This window comes from Aethalodelphis obliquidens, unplaced genomic scaffold, assembly GCF_003676395.1.
Source record: "Aethalodelphis obliquidens isolate GAN/ISIS:26980383/991018 unplaced genomic scaffold, ASM367639v1 scaffold7, whole genome shotgun sequence".
NCBI lineage: Eukaryota > Metazoa > Chordata > Mammalia > Artiodactyla > Delphinidae > Aethalodelphis > Aethalodelphis obliquidens.
The window spans coordinates 7,140,849-7,154,753 of NW_020837951.1; the positions used below are offsets into that span (position 1 = coordinate 7,140,849).

At 50.6% G+C, this 13,905-nt stretch overlaps 1 protein-coding gene across 2 annotated transcripts in view; it reads left to right on the forward strand.

Annotated features, from left to right (window-relative positions):
* Window positions 1-1,113: 1,113 nt before the first annotated feature.
* The window catches only part of ZER1 (zyg-11 related cell cycle regulator), a 28,858-nt gene continuing 16,066 nt past the window's right edge, over window positions 1,114-13,905 (forward strand). For both annotated transcript variants that reach the window (XM_027104633.1, XM_027104634.1), the window contains exons 1-2: window positions 1,114-1,245; window positions 12,933-13,184. In XM_027104633.1, the coding sequence (XP_026960434.1) occupies window positions 13,027-13,184 (158 nt within the window). In that variant the 5' untranslated portion in view covers window positions 1,114-1,245; window positions 12,933-13,026. The remainder of the gene's footprint in view (window positions 1,246-12,932; window positions 13,185-13,905) is intronic.

Here is a 13,905-nt window from a genome sequence, read left to right on the forward strand (position 1 = left end):
AAAAGGCTTTTTAAAGGATTCAAAATTGCACAAACACGCTTACACATAGTTAAAGACTAAAAGATACTGTACAGAACGAAAACATCCACAAAAGTGGTTATTAGGAGGGTCGTGTCAAGAAAGGGTTCGTCAAGAAAACAGCATCTAAACTGAGACCAGAAGGACGAGGATACAGATGGGAGCAAGAAAAGTGTTTAGTAGGGAAGAAATTATTTGAGCCTATGTAAGAGAAGAGGATCATTAAAAGAACCAAAATTGCTTTAAACTGTCTGAATTGGAGAATGAAAGCGTGGGGGGGGGCAAATAAGGGAAGAGGGTGGGGAGAGAGACGGGGGACAGATCATCCTTGTCTACCATAAGGGTTATAAGCAGCGGGGTGCTGTGATCAGATTTATTGGTTTTGGAAAATTCACTGTCGAACTGTGGAGAGAATGAGGGGAGGGAGCCGGGAGTTCTGTTAGGAGGCTGTTGCAGAAATCCAAAGGAGAAATGATGGTGGACAGAGTCGGGCACTACTGGCGGAGGGGAGGGGCTGGTTTGAGAGATCCTTAGGACTTGGCGACTGGAAGAGGAGCTAAGGGAAACGCAGGGGCCAAGGCCGACTCCCCATTTCCCAGGTGACAGCCGCGTTGCCTGGAGGGCGCATTAACTAGCTGGAGAAGTAGCAGCGCGTTTCGGGGGGAAGATGGTGACCGCTTTTGGACGCGTGGGTGCGAGCTACCTGCGGATAAGCCAGGGATAGATGTTCAATAGGGCGCTGGATGTAGGGGCTGGCGCTGGAGGCATGTCCGTGCTGACGAGGAAGGTGGAGTCAGTCCGCCCTTAATCATTCCCTGGACTTCGGGAAACCGCAAGGCAGAGCGGGCCCGGAAGCCGGTGTCACCGAGCGGGTCCTCCCCAGCTCCCCCAGCCCAGCGAGAGCCCGTGAGAAGCGCGCTGAGGACTGGGGTGGGGACCAACCGCTCCCTCCTCCACCCGCAGACCCAACCGGTGTCCGGGAGAAGAGCCGCCGCGGGGCTCCGGAACCTTCGGCCGCCGCCGCCCTCGTTCGCCGCGGGACCCGTCGGGGGAACCCGTTAGCTGTTGCTAAGGGGCGGCCCCGGAAGTGACGCGCCCCGGGTTTGTTGACAGCGGAGGCGGCGGCAGCTGCAGGCTGCGAGCCGTAGGAGCCGGATCGGGGGAGGGGCCGGGCCCCGGAGCCAGCACCCGGCGTCCCTCAGCCCCGCCCGCCGCCCTAAGGGCAAGGTAATGGCCACGGAGTCCCCCCGGCGCGACCCCCATCTCGCCCCCGGCTCCTGTCCGTGGGATCCCAAGCTCCACCCCTCCGACCCTCGTCTTCCGCAGACCCCGGCCCTAGCCCGACTAGATCCCATGCCTCCCCAGCATCTCCCGGGCCGCATCCTCCGCTCTTCCTCGCCGAGGAAGCATCCCGTCCGCTCCCGGGGCCAAGGGATATCTCTGCGTCCTCCCCCCTTCCCTTCTTGCCTCCGGTGCCTCACCATCGCCGCTGCAACCATTTGCAAAGGTCCATCTCGGCCAGTGGTGGGAGGACTCCCTTCTCTACCTCTGCTGCCAGGTCTGAGAAACATGCCTTTAAAAGTGAGCACCCTTCCTCCAGAAAGAAAATGACGCCCTGTCTCATGCCCCTACAAAATGGGGGATAGATGCAGGGCTGAAAGAGGCAGCCTCTGCCCCTCCTACCTGTTGGATGAGCTTAAGTTTCCCCAAAGCAGTGCTTGAAAGCTCAGGGATGACAAGGCGCGGGGAAATCCAACAGGGTGGCAAAGGGATGGGGTGGTAGCAAACCTAAGGGCCAAGGGAGCCTGATAGGTGGGTTGAAAGTGAAACTGACTGCTGGCTGCTATAGCTCTGTGGGTGGAACTTGACTTGGCTGCTTTTTGGCCCAAGGAGTCCAAGACTTCCAGTCTTTGTGCCTGTCAGCACATTTGATTTTTAAATCAGAGGGGGAATGCCTGATGCCTCCATGGAAAAATCACCCCATATGATCTTTCCTACAGAATGTTTCTCTTCAGGGTTCAAACTGGTTAGAATGAGCATTGAGGACAGCTTTGAAAAGGGTCACAGGAGAGTGTACTTAGGGCAGGAGGTGGTTGCCAGTGGTGAGGGGGTCTCTCTGTTTCAGTTCACTAGTTCATTCAGCAAATCAGAAATATATGTAAGGAGGAGAAAAATATATGTAGGGTGGAGAAAAATAGAGCAGGAAGGGCCACGGTAAGGGCCAGAGAGTGGAGTTGCCCTTTTTATAGAGGGTGGTCAGAGAAGGGCTCTAATAAGGTGATATCTGAGCAAAGACCTGAAGGGAGGGAGGGAGCAAGCCATGCAGCAAGCGCAAAGGTCCTGAGGTAGTATATCTGATGATTTTAAAAACCAGCAGGAGGACAATAGGGCTGGAGCAGAGTGAAGGAGAGGAAGAGTGGTTGACAAGGAAATCAGAGAAGAGTAGGGGCCAGATATTGGTGGGGAGGATATCAGGGGCTGTTCATGTGATGCAGGGTCACAGGGTGTCTAATGGGGCACCCTTTCAGAACTGTATTAATTTGAAGTGTCTGGTGTTCAGAGAAAATATGTTCTAGATGACAAATGGACATTGTGCTCTGGCCTGGCATTGTAAGTACCCTTTCTCCACCTTTATAATGGCCACTGATGGAATAAATTTTAAAAGGACAGTCACAGAACACTGTAGTTAAATCTGGTCATGCCACTTACTTTTTGGTTGTGAGAACTTGGGCGAGTCAAGCAGCCAAGTCAAGTACCACCCACAGAGCTATGGTAGCCAGCAGTCAGTTTCACTTTCAACTCACCTTTTCCCACCTCAACGTCCGCATCTGTAAAATAGGGTTGTTGGGCTAAATGAGAGGTCATGCACTGAAGCGCTTAGTGCATCATTTAGCCCATATTAAATCCTCAGGACATTGCAGGTATGCCGATGGCAATGACAATGGTGAGGAAATATTTGCATGTGTCTACCTCAAAGCCTTTCTTTTTAGCACCAGCTGATGATGTCACCAGCTGTTGGCTGCCTCCCTGAACTAGTAGAATTTTGGAGAACAGCGGGGGAGACAAAGTGGAAACTTGCTGTCACCCCTCAGTGGGAACAGTGGTTGCACATCACTGTCATGGTGGCTTGGTCCTGTCTTTTTTCACACCAGTGGAAGGTTATGGGGGCTTTTTTTTTTTAAAGAGCGAGCAAATCCCTATTCTGCCATATAATATAGGCTAAATGGTGGTGTTGAAATAAATATGACATGGAGATGGGTTGGGAAGGGCAGTATATGTTGACTCTGTTTGTGTGGTTGGGTTGTGTGTGGCGGATTTGCTGGAGACTGTTGATCCTAGATGTGCCCAGCAGAGGCTGAGACTGCAACATGCCTTATAGGGAGTGGAACAATGGTTGCTCTCTCTCCTCAACCCCTAAGCCTGGACTATGTCATCAGGCCTGGGTCATAAGCTGAGCAGGGCAGCTGGGCCAGTGGATTTGAAAACGAAAAGTCACGCACACCAACGCTGAGAGCCAGGGTGCTGAAGCCGGTTGTTGTGGGGAAAAGTGCGGACTAGTCATCTGGGGAGCTGGGTTCAAGCCCGGCTCTGCTATGGTTCACTGTGTGAACTTGGGCAAGTCCTATCCCCTGTCTGTGCCTCAGTTTTCCTATCTCTACACTAACTGAAGGCTACTGGGAGGATGAAAGAACTCGGTGCATTCTAAAGCTCTCTACAAAGGTTAAAAACAGTTCTTGTTGTCATTAGCACCACCAGGATTCTGCGACTTATTTTGGGGCAGAAGGCTTCAGTACCTCAGCTGTTCTTGACCCCCGAAATGCGAGTTCAGAGACCCCTGTTGGATCATTTACTTTGAGACAAACATCCTATATCTGGTTCAATCCCTGAAGCTGATTTTCCAGCTTCAGAAATGAGCAGAAGGATCTCTCCAAGCATTATTCTTAGGAAATCACTCCATAATTATTGGTCACCACCTTCTTGCCATTATTTCATGGCATCTGCTCAGCAGCCCCATGTGGTAGGTTTGCAACCCATTGACAGATAAGGACCCTGATGAATATTGAGGCTGGTAAATATTGCCTGGGGACCTCATGGAGCTGAGGCTCCTTCACCCGCAACCAACCAGTCATGCACTCACTGTGTCATGGAGACCCCATGAGTCACACTAGGTCTCGTCCTCAGGAAGCTTCTAGTCCTGTGGTCAAAAAATGATATATGCCTGTAGAATAGTTACCGGTGATGCCCGATCATCTGTGCTCAGGGCCCAGGACCCTCCAGGTTGTAAGCAGGCAAAGGCTCATGCCGCAGAAGGGAGACCTGAGGCTTGGAGAAACAGTTCCTGCCCATAGCATAATGGTGGAGAGAGCCAGGCACTTACTGGGGGACTTGGGCACATTAATGCACATATTTGAACCATAGTTTCTTCATCTGGAAAACAGAATAGTATGTCCTTATAGGTTATTTGTGGCTTCAATGAAAACATGCATGGAAAGCTCAGAATTCTGGGTCTCAAACTAATGAATACATGTATACATACTGATAGGTACATATAGACCCTTGTACACGTACATAGTCTGTGGCCGGTCACGTCACCACTGAGTCTCAGCTGCCTCATCTGTAAGTTGTCGATTATAATTCCTGCCTCGTGTAGTTGTTGGGAGAATTAAGTGAGTTGATGCATGTGGAGTACTTAGCAGAGTCCTTGGAATACGGTGCTCAGTATGGCTGTGATCACTGTTTGACTGCCAGCCTGGAACCCAGGTATCCCCAAGGCCCTCTGCCTCCAGGTGGCACCAGTGAGGGGTGATGCGCATTCCCCCCTCATATCTTCCTAATGTAACCCACCCTGCAGATTAGTCTATGCAGGTCAGTGACCCCCCGGGATGCCCTCAGATCCTCAACTGCACCCCTGCCCCCAGGGGGCCCCTGGCACTTGCCTTGGCTCCCTTCACATCAGCCTCCCACCCCCAGTATCTGGCCTGTGATCCACTCCCTCCTGGAAAGCTTCCAGCCTCTGTAAATAGGATATTTGTTTGGGTTTTCCCCCCAGCTCCTGGGTTAATATTTCACAGGGTGGGTGCCGCTCCAAGGCTCAGAGCTTCTGGCTCCCTCAGCCAACAGAGAGGCTGGGGGTCAGGACACTGGTGGGGTCCCGTGCTCCCTCCTCTGGACCTCACATTCTCTTCCCCCTACACTGGATGGACAGAAGACTGGATAGTTTGGTGAGAAGCATGGCTTTGCTTTAGGTTTGGATTGTGTCCCACTCTTGTTACTTGTGTGATTTTATTTATTTATTTATTTTTGGCTCTGTTGGGTCTTCACTGCTGAGCGTGGGCTTTCTCTAGTTGCGGCGAGTAAGGGCTACTTTTCGTTGCGGTATGTAGGCTTCTCATTGCGGTGGCTTCTTTCATTGCGGAGCACGGGCTCTAGGCATGCGGGCTTCAGTAGTTGTGGCACGCAGGCTCAGTAGTTGTGGCTCGTGGGCTCTAGAGCACAGGCTCAGCAGTTGTGGCACACGGGCTTAGTTGCTCCGCGGCATGTGGGATCTTCCCAGACCAGGGCTCGAACCCATGTCTCCTGCATTGGCAGACGGATTCTTAACAACTGCACCACCAGGGAAGTCCCTAGTTGTGTGATTTTAGACAAGCCTCAGTGTCTTCGTCAGAAAACCGGGTAACAATCTCTATCTCACGGTATTTTAGTGTGATAACTCAGGCAAGAACAAACCTTTATTCTGTTACATGCCAGGCACAGGCCGGGCCCTGAGGATCCAGGAGTGTGGAAGCGGAAAGTGTTCTTGTCCTCCTGGAGCTTGTGGGCTGGGGGAGGGGTCGTTAGACAGATTGTTATATAAATGGTGAATTAGCCGCAAGCACAGGATCCTAGGCAATGTCGTCCGTTGGTTAAGTTAGAGACTGTATGAAATAAACCCCTTAAGGAGCTCAGACTGGAAGCAACCAGCTTGGAGGTGGCCGCTATTTGCTCTCCACTGCTCCCCACCCCCCAGGATGTCATAGCTCGTGGTGGATCCAGGCAAGAGACGGGATGGAGAAAGACACAGGGTCCTTCTTACTGTGTGCTCTTCTGTCATAATCAGAGATCCCTCCATCTCCCGTTGCCAGAATCCCAGATGGCTGGTGCCTGCCACAAGAATGAGAAACCCTAGGGGCTGGGCATGGGGTGGGTAGAGATGGCCACCTCTGGCCGGTGCCAGGCTGTAGCTGGAAGGGGCCCAAGTGGCAGGGTGCTCCGGCCCCCGGGCCTCCAGCCTTGGTGCCAAGACAGATGGCTCCTTCCTCCTCCGGCTCACGCCAGCCCCCTGCAGCGGGGTCAGCACTGCGAAAGGTGGTTAGCAGATCTGTGCCATCTGCCCGGGTTATCTTTTGGAGGCTTTTGGTGATCTTGGCGGCTGACAAGGTGGTGTTTCTTCCACCTGGGGAGCAGGGTTAGGGCAGAGTGGCTACCTGGGTGACTGAGCTCATCCTGCAGAAAGGGCAAAGCCCCTGGCGGCTCTCTCATCCAGAGTGGTGAGGGTTCCACTGTGGCCACTGGGTGCCCAGCACTGTCCTGGGCATGGTGGGCAGGGGGAATCTGAGAGCGTGCCTTGCCTCCCAGGTTCCCTGCATGTGCTGCAACCCTACAATGTGTCAGACCCACATGGGGTGTGCAGCCCCTCGTTCAGCCAATAGTCGTGGTATTGGGCCCATAGTGCCAGTGTCCCACACCCTCTGCCCTTTCAGCCTGTGAGCATCTTATCCTTCTTCCTGGAACGCCTTTCCCTTCTCTCCCCGCCACCGGAGTGAACTATGACTCATCTTTTGGGTCGCTGCTGAGATGTCACTTCCAAGGACGCCTGCCCTGACTCCCTAGTCCAGGGCAGGTCCCCTGGCACGGGCACCCAGGGTCCCAGGTCCCACCCTCTCCTTCAGAGCACTGGGCCCAGTTCCGTGGCATGGGTTTGTGTGCTTCTTAGGTGGAGATCTGTCTCGCTCCAGAGCCAGTGTGCTCCACGAGGACAAAGACCTTGTCTGGTTTCGCTCACCCGTGGACCTACAGTGCTCAATAGACACTAACCCTGGGCTAAGTACAGGGATGATGTCAGAGGAGAGAGCCCGGTTCCTGCCCTCGTGCAGCTGGCCGTCTGGCAGGGAAACTGGGTAATTAAAACAGCATCAGTCCTAAATGTTAGTTGTTATGGTAGGGCCTATGGGGGCACACAGCAAGAGCACCCTGGCGGGTCAGGGAAGGCTTCCTGTAGGAAGTGACACTAAGGCCTGAGGGTGCATAGACATGAGCTGAGTCAAGAGGAGAATTCAAAGGTATTGTGGGCTGGAGTGGTTGGGAGATGCTTCCTGGAAGAGGGACATGAATGTGTTTGGGGGTTTAGGAGCAGTATTTAGAACAGAAAGTGGATGACCAAAGGTCCGAAGGTGACCTTGTGCCTCTGGCCTATTGCCAGTACAACGAAGGAGGCCAGTTCAGCGGGAGTAGGGGGTCGGGGGGTGGTGAGTAGGCCGCAGAGCTGGTCCCACTTCTGGAAGCCCTGAGTGACTGCTTGAAGAGATTGGACTTGGCAGTTTCCAGCAGGGCATGTCTCCCTGCCAGCGGTGCTCCTTCTGGGTCAAGATCCGAAAGTGAGTGCAGGCAAAGGAAGGCCATGCCCAGGGTCCAGGCAACCTGTTTCTTGTGCTTTTCCTCGAGGGTGTCATGGCACCACTGGGGCAGCTGGCACAGTGGGCCTCGCGGCAGGAGACCCAGGCCTGAGAAGCAAGGGCCTGGAGCTGGGCAGGAACAGACCTTGCTCTAGGGCCCAGGGCAGGTGAGGCAGGAGAAAGGGATGTTGATGATGAAAGCTGCCTCTTAGTGAGCAGTCACTATGTGCCAGGCACCACGCTAAGCCCTTTCTGTATTGTTCCGTGTCCATCTGCACACAGTGTTCTCTATTTTAGAGAAGAAACTGAGGCACAGAGGTGAAGGCACTTGCCCAAGTTCACCGGCTCTTATGCAGCAGGGCTGAGACTTGGAGCTGGGTCGGCCTGGCTCCAGAGCTCTTAGAGCACGGTCACCAGTGAGTGGTGCTGCCGGAATTGAGAGCTGGCCACTGCAAAGGGCACAGCGTTCTGTGGCGCCCACTCGGTTTCCTGAGCATCCTGGAAGGCTCACATGTGGACTAGGAGGCTCCAAGAAGCCAGGGGCAAACTGAGCTCCTGCATAACCCTCCACGAGATGAGGTGCACATGCCAGTTTGGACAGAGTAGACCCTCTCTCTGAGCTTGAGTTTCCTCATCTGTAAGGTGGGCTCATAGCCACCATTTGTTGTGCACTGAGTCATCTCAAGCTTGAGATGAGGCATTTTCCCAACAGCCCTGTGAAGTGGGGATTATTGTCCCCACTTTCCAGGCGAGGAAACTGAGGTCCAGAGAGGTTAAGTAATAGACCCGTGAATTGTGGAACTGGATTGAAACATAGATCTGTCTAACCTAGAGCCTTCACTTAAAGGGAAAAAAAGCAATAGCTACTGAAGGATAATATAGATAAGGAAAGGACCACAAAGCATGAGCAGACAGTTTGATGAATTTCCACAGGTGTAAACACCTGTCCCAGCCCTCCCAGAGGCCCCCCTGTCACTTTCTAATTACTGCCTCCCTGCAAAGGTAATCACCACCCTTACTTCTAACACCATAGATTCATTTTGCCTATTTTTTCCCCTTTCTGATGTAAACTCTCATAGGAAAAAGGTTTGGGACTAATTCCTGACTGTCCTCAGGTCTATAAATGGTGGATTGTTTTCTATCTTGTTCACTCAACTTGAATGTGAAGGTTCAGTTTTCATTCTCTCCTAGCCACTTATTGTAGCTGAGGATGCATAGTCAGTTAGATCGTTACTTCGCTGAACCCCGAATTCCTTTTAAACGTGGACCTCTTAGGTGTCCAGGCCATTTTCTTAACTTTTTGTTGAATCGCAGTATACATTTTTAAAAGTGCACACGTCATAATATACAGCTCCCTGAATATTCACAAAGTGCACATGCCTGTATGCCCAGCACTCAGGTAAGGGACTAGAAGCTTCTTAGCTCCGAACCAAACCCCCAAAGTAACCACAATCCTGACTTCTGCCACCACAGATTAGATTTTCCTGTTTTTTTTTATTTTGTTTGTTTGTTTTGCCCTGCCACCGGCATACAGGACCTTAGTTCCTTAACCAGGGATCGAACCCGTACCCCCTGAAGTGGAAGCATGCAGTCCTAACCACTGGACCACTGGGAAGTCCCAGATTTTCCTGTTTTTTAACTTAAGGGAGTAAAACATAAATGGGTTCATTCAGTATATGAGTATACACTCTTTTGCGTCTGGCTCCTTTCACTAAACATTGTGAGGTCCATCCAAGCTGTTGTGAGGTGGTACATTCTCATTGCTGTGTAGTGTTTCCCTGGTGAGTGGACCCTAATGTTCATTCTCATGTCAGTGGACATTTAGGTTCTGTTCTATCAGGAATCGTGCTGCTGTGGACATTTTGTCTGTGTCTTTTTGTGAACATTTATATGCATTGCTGATGGGTGTATATCTGGTAGTGGAGCTGCTGAACACTGAACATATGTGTTTGTTCAGCTTTAGTAGATAGTGTCACACAGTATTCGTTACACTGCCAGTTCACACCAATTCACACTCCCACCAGCAGTGTGGGTAACTTCCCCTCGTTCCATAGCTTCACTATAACACAAGCTGGGTGTTGCCTGTATTACTGTTGTTTCCAATGGAACCTTTCTGGTGGGTGCAAAATGGTATCTCATTATGGTTCTCCTTTCCTTTACGTTTATTGCGCATTTCTTTATCCTTTATGAAACGCCTGTTCAAGTCCTTTGCCTATTTTTTAACTGGATGCTATGTCCTGATCTGTAGAAGTTGTTTATATATTCTGAATACAAGCCTTTTGTTGGATATATTATTGGAAACGTCTTCTAGTTTGTGGCTTGCCTTTTCTCTTTCTTTTTTTTTCCTATTTTTATAAATTTATTTATTTATTTATTTTTGGTTGCGTTGGGTCTTCGTTGCCCAGTTGCGGCAAGCGGGGGCTACTCTTCATTGTGGTGTGCGGGCTTCTCATTGCAGCGGCTTCTCTTGTTGTGGAGCATGGGCTCTAGGTGCATGGGCTTCAGTAGTTGTGGCACGTGGGCTCAGTAGTTGTGGCTCGCGGGCTCTGGAACACAGGCTCAGTAGCTGTGACTCACAGGCTTAGTTGCTCCACGGCATGTGGGATCTTCCCAGACCAGGGCTCGAACCCATGTCCCTTGGACTGGCAGGCGGATTCTTAACCACTGCGCCACCAGGGAGGTCCCTTGCCTTTTCTCTTTCTTAATGGTACCTTTTGATGAAAAGAACATTAAATTTTGAGGCAGTCCAATTTATCAGTTTCTCTCTGTTTTTTTTTGTGACCTATTTAAGAAATTATTGACTACTCGAAAATCATAAAGATATACTCCTATGTTTTCTTCTAGAAACCTATCGTTTTACCTTTCACGTATAGGTCTGTGGTCCATGTCAAATTAATTTTTGTGTGTATATGAACGAACATTCTTCACTTCGGTGCATATCAGTTTATCATTTTTCCCTTATGAGTCCTACTTAAGAAATCTTTACCTATCTCAAGGTCATGAAGGTAGTAGGAGACTTCACTTTTTTTTTATTGAGGTATAGTTCATGTACAATATTATATGTTACAGGTGTACAACATACTGATTCACAGTTTTAAAGGTTACACTTCATTTATAGTTACTATAAAATATTGGCTGTATTCCCTATGTTGTACAATATATCCTTATAAACTATTTTATACATGATAGTTTGTACCTGTTACTCCCCTCCCCCTGTCTTGCCCCTTCCCCTTCCCTCTCCCCACTGGTAACCACTAGTTTGTTCTCTATTTCTGTGAGTCTGTTTCCTTTTTGTTATATTCATTAGTTTGTTCTATTTTTTAGATTCCACATGTAAGTGATATCATACAGTATTTGTGTTTCTCTGTCTGATGAGAGCTTACTTTTTTTTTTTTTAATTAATTTATTTGGCTGTGCTGGGTCTGATTTGCAGCACACAGGGTCTTCGTTGCCTCATGTGGGATCTTTAGTTGCAGCATGTGGGATCTAGTTCCCTGACCAGGAATCAAACCCAGGCTCCCAACATTGGGAGCACGGAGTCTTAACCACTGGACCACCAGGGAAGTCCCAAGACCTTACTTTTTTTTTTTAATAAATAAATAAATTTATTTATTTATTTTTGGCTGTGTTGGGTCTTCGTTGCTGTGTACAAACTTTCTTTAGTTGTGGTGAGTGGGGGCTACTCTTCGTTGCCGTGCGCGGGCTTCTCATTGTCATGGCTTTTCGCTGTGGAGCACGGGCTCTAGGCGTGCAGGCTTCAGTAGTTGTGGCTTGCGGGCTCTAGAGCTCAGGCTCAGTAGTTGTAGCGCACGGGCTTAGTTGCTCCGCAGCATGTGGGATCTTCCCAGGCCAGGGCTTGAACCCATGTCCCTTGCATTGGCAGGCAGATTCTTAACCACTGCCCCACCAGGGAAGCCCAAGACCTTACTTTTTTAATAACAGTTTTATTGAGCTGTAATTCCTATGCCATACAGTTCATGTATTTAAAGTAGACAGTTCAGTGGGTTTCGGGGATATTCACAGAGTTGTGCAACCATCACCACAGTCAATTTTAGAACATTTTCTTCCCCCCAAAAAGAAATCCACAGCCATTAGCAGTCACTCCCCATCCCCGCCCCCACACCAACCTCTTAGCCCCAGGCAACCACTAATCTACTTCTGTCTCTGTAGGTTTGCCTGTTCTGGCTAAACATTTCATACAAATGGAATCATAAAATATGTGGCCTTTTGTGACTGGTTTCTTTCACTTAGCATAACGTTTTTCTTTTTTTTGCGGTACGCGGGCCTCTCACCGTTGTGGCCTCTCCCGTTGCGGAGCACTGGCTCTGGACGCGCAGGCTCAGTGGCCATGGCTCACGGGCCCAGCCGCTCCGCGGCACGTGGGATCTTCCCGGACCGGGGCACGAACCCGCGTCCCCTGCATCGGCAGGCGGACTCTCAACCACTGCACCACCAGGGAAGCCCTAGCATAACGTTTTTAAGGTGCAGTGTTGTAGCGTGTGTCAGTACTTTTCATTCCTGTTATTGCTAAATAAGGTTCCATTATATGGCTATACCATGTTTTTGTCTATCCGTTTATCAGTTGATGGGCATTTGAATTGTTTCCATTTTGACTATTATGGATAATACCACTATGTACAACTTTTATGTGGAAGTATATTTTCATTGCTCTCGTGAGGAGCCTTCATTCTTAATCATATACAATGAGATTCACTGATGACGTGTCTTTAAAGCCCTGGCACATACTAAGCATTCAAACAGTGACAGCTATATGCAGGTTATACACACACACACACACACACACACACACACACACACACACACACTCACACACACACAGCAACGGACACCACCCTGACGGTCCAGTGGTTAGGACTCGGTGCTTTCACTGCCGTGGCCCGGGTTCAATCCCTGGTCAGGGAACTAATATCCCACAAGCCGTGTGGTGTGGCCAAAAAAAATCCCCTGTAATCCCCACCCAAGCACTGGGTCCCCAGCACACACATCTGCCCACAGACATTGGGAGGTCATGGAAATGCTCAGACAACGCCCCCTGTTCTTTGCAGGTCAAATCACATGTAGGTGGTAGCACAGCAGGGCAGGGAAGGGAGGAATCAGGAGTCCCGGGCCCTGACCCTGCTAAGCTGCTAGCTTGTATGTACCATCCAGGGGCCTCAGTTTTTCTACTAGAGGATGGACATAGGGCAGCTGGTAGTTCTGGCCCTTATGCATGGCTCACTTAGCTTCTTTCCCGTTCCCCAGGCCGTGGCTCAGCTAATGATCCTGTGAGTGTCAGGGAGTCACCATTGCCCCTGGGGGCCCCTGTCCCAGAGTGGCCTACCTGTCTGCTCCCAGCATGGCGTCAGACACCCCTGAGTCCCTGATGGCCCTCTGCACTGACTTCTGCCTGCGCAACCTGGATGGTACCTTGGGCTACCTGCTGGACAAGGAGACTCTGCGGCTCCATCCAGACATCTTCCTGCCCAGCGAGATCTGTGACCGGCTCGTCAACGAGTGAGCAGGCGTGGGGCTGGGGCAGGGGCCTGAGCCTCAGCATGAGTGTGTGCGAGAGATTGGGAGCATTGTGTGTGCCCCCCGTGGGGATATGCACACACGTGGGGATCCGTGGGTGCAAGAGAACACTGGCCCCTCCATAACCATGAAGTTGTAATTGCGCATGTTGGTATGTGTGTGGAGGGGGGCGCACGTGAAGGAATGTGTTTGCACACACGTGGGCTTCTGCAGCACAGGGTAGGTTTGAGTGTAAAACTGCAGGTATGCATTACACCTATGAGAGGGTGTAGAAACCTCTCCTATAATATAAATGAAGGAGTTATATGCTGTCCTGTGTGTGTATTTGTGTACGCACACGTGTGTGCGTACACACACGATGCGCCTGTGCCTGTGAACACGTGTCTGTGTGTGAACCTGAATACATACATATTTATGCACCAGTGCCGGAACAATGGACCCCTGAGCAGGGATCAGGTCATTCAGAAAATCTCTCTGTGGCTTCTCCAAGGGACTCCCCACTAATAGAGGCTCCTAGAAGGGTGATACACAGGCCTGACTGCTGGAGGTTCGGTCCAGATGCCCAGAGGGAAATTGTTAGACCAGACAGTTGCATATAAAAGTGGGAACCTGTGTGTGACCTGAGAGCCCAACTTGTAAAAACATTCTGAGCATCTAATGTGGGTCAGGCACTATATTGGACACTGCAGAGCAGAGTTGTGTC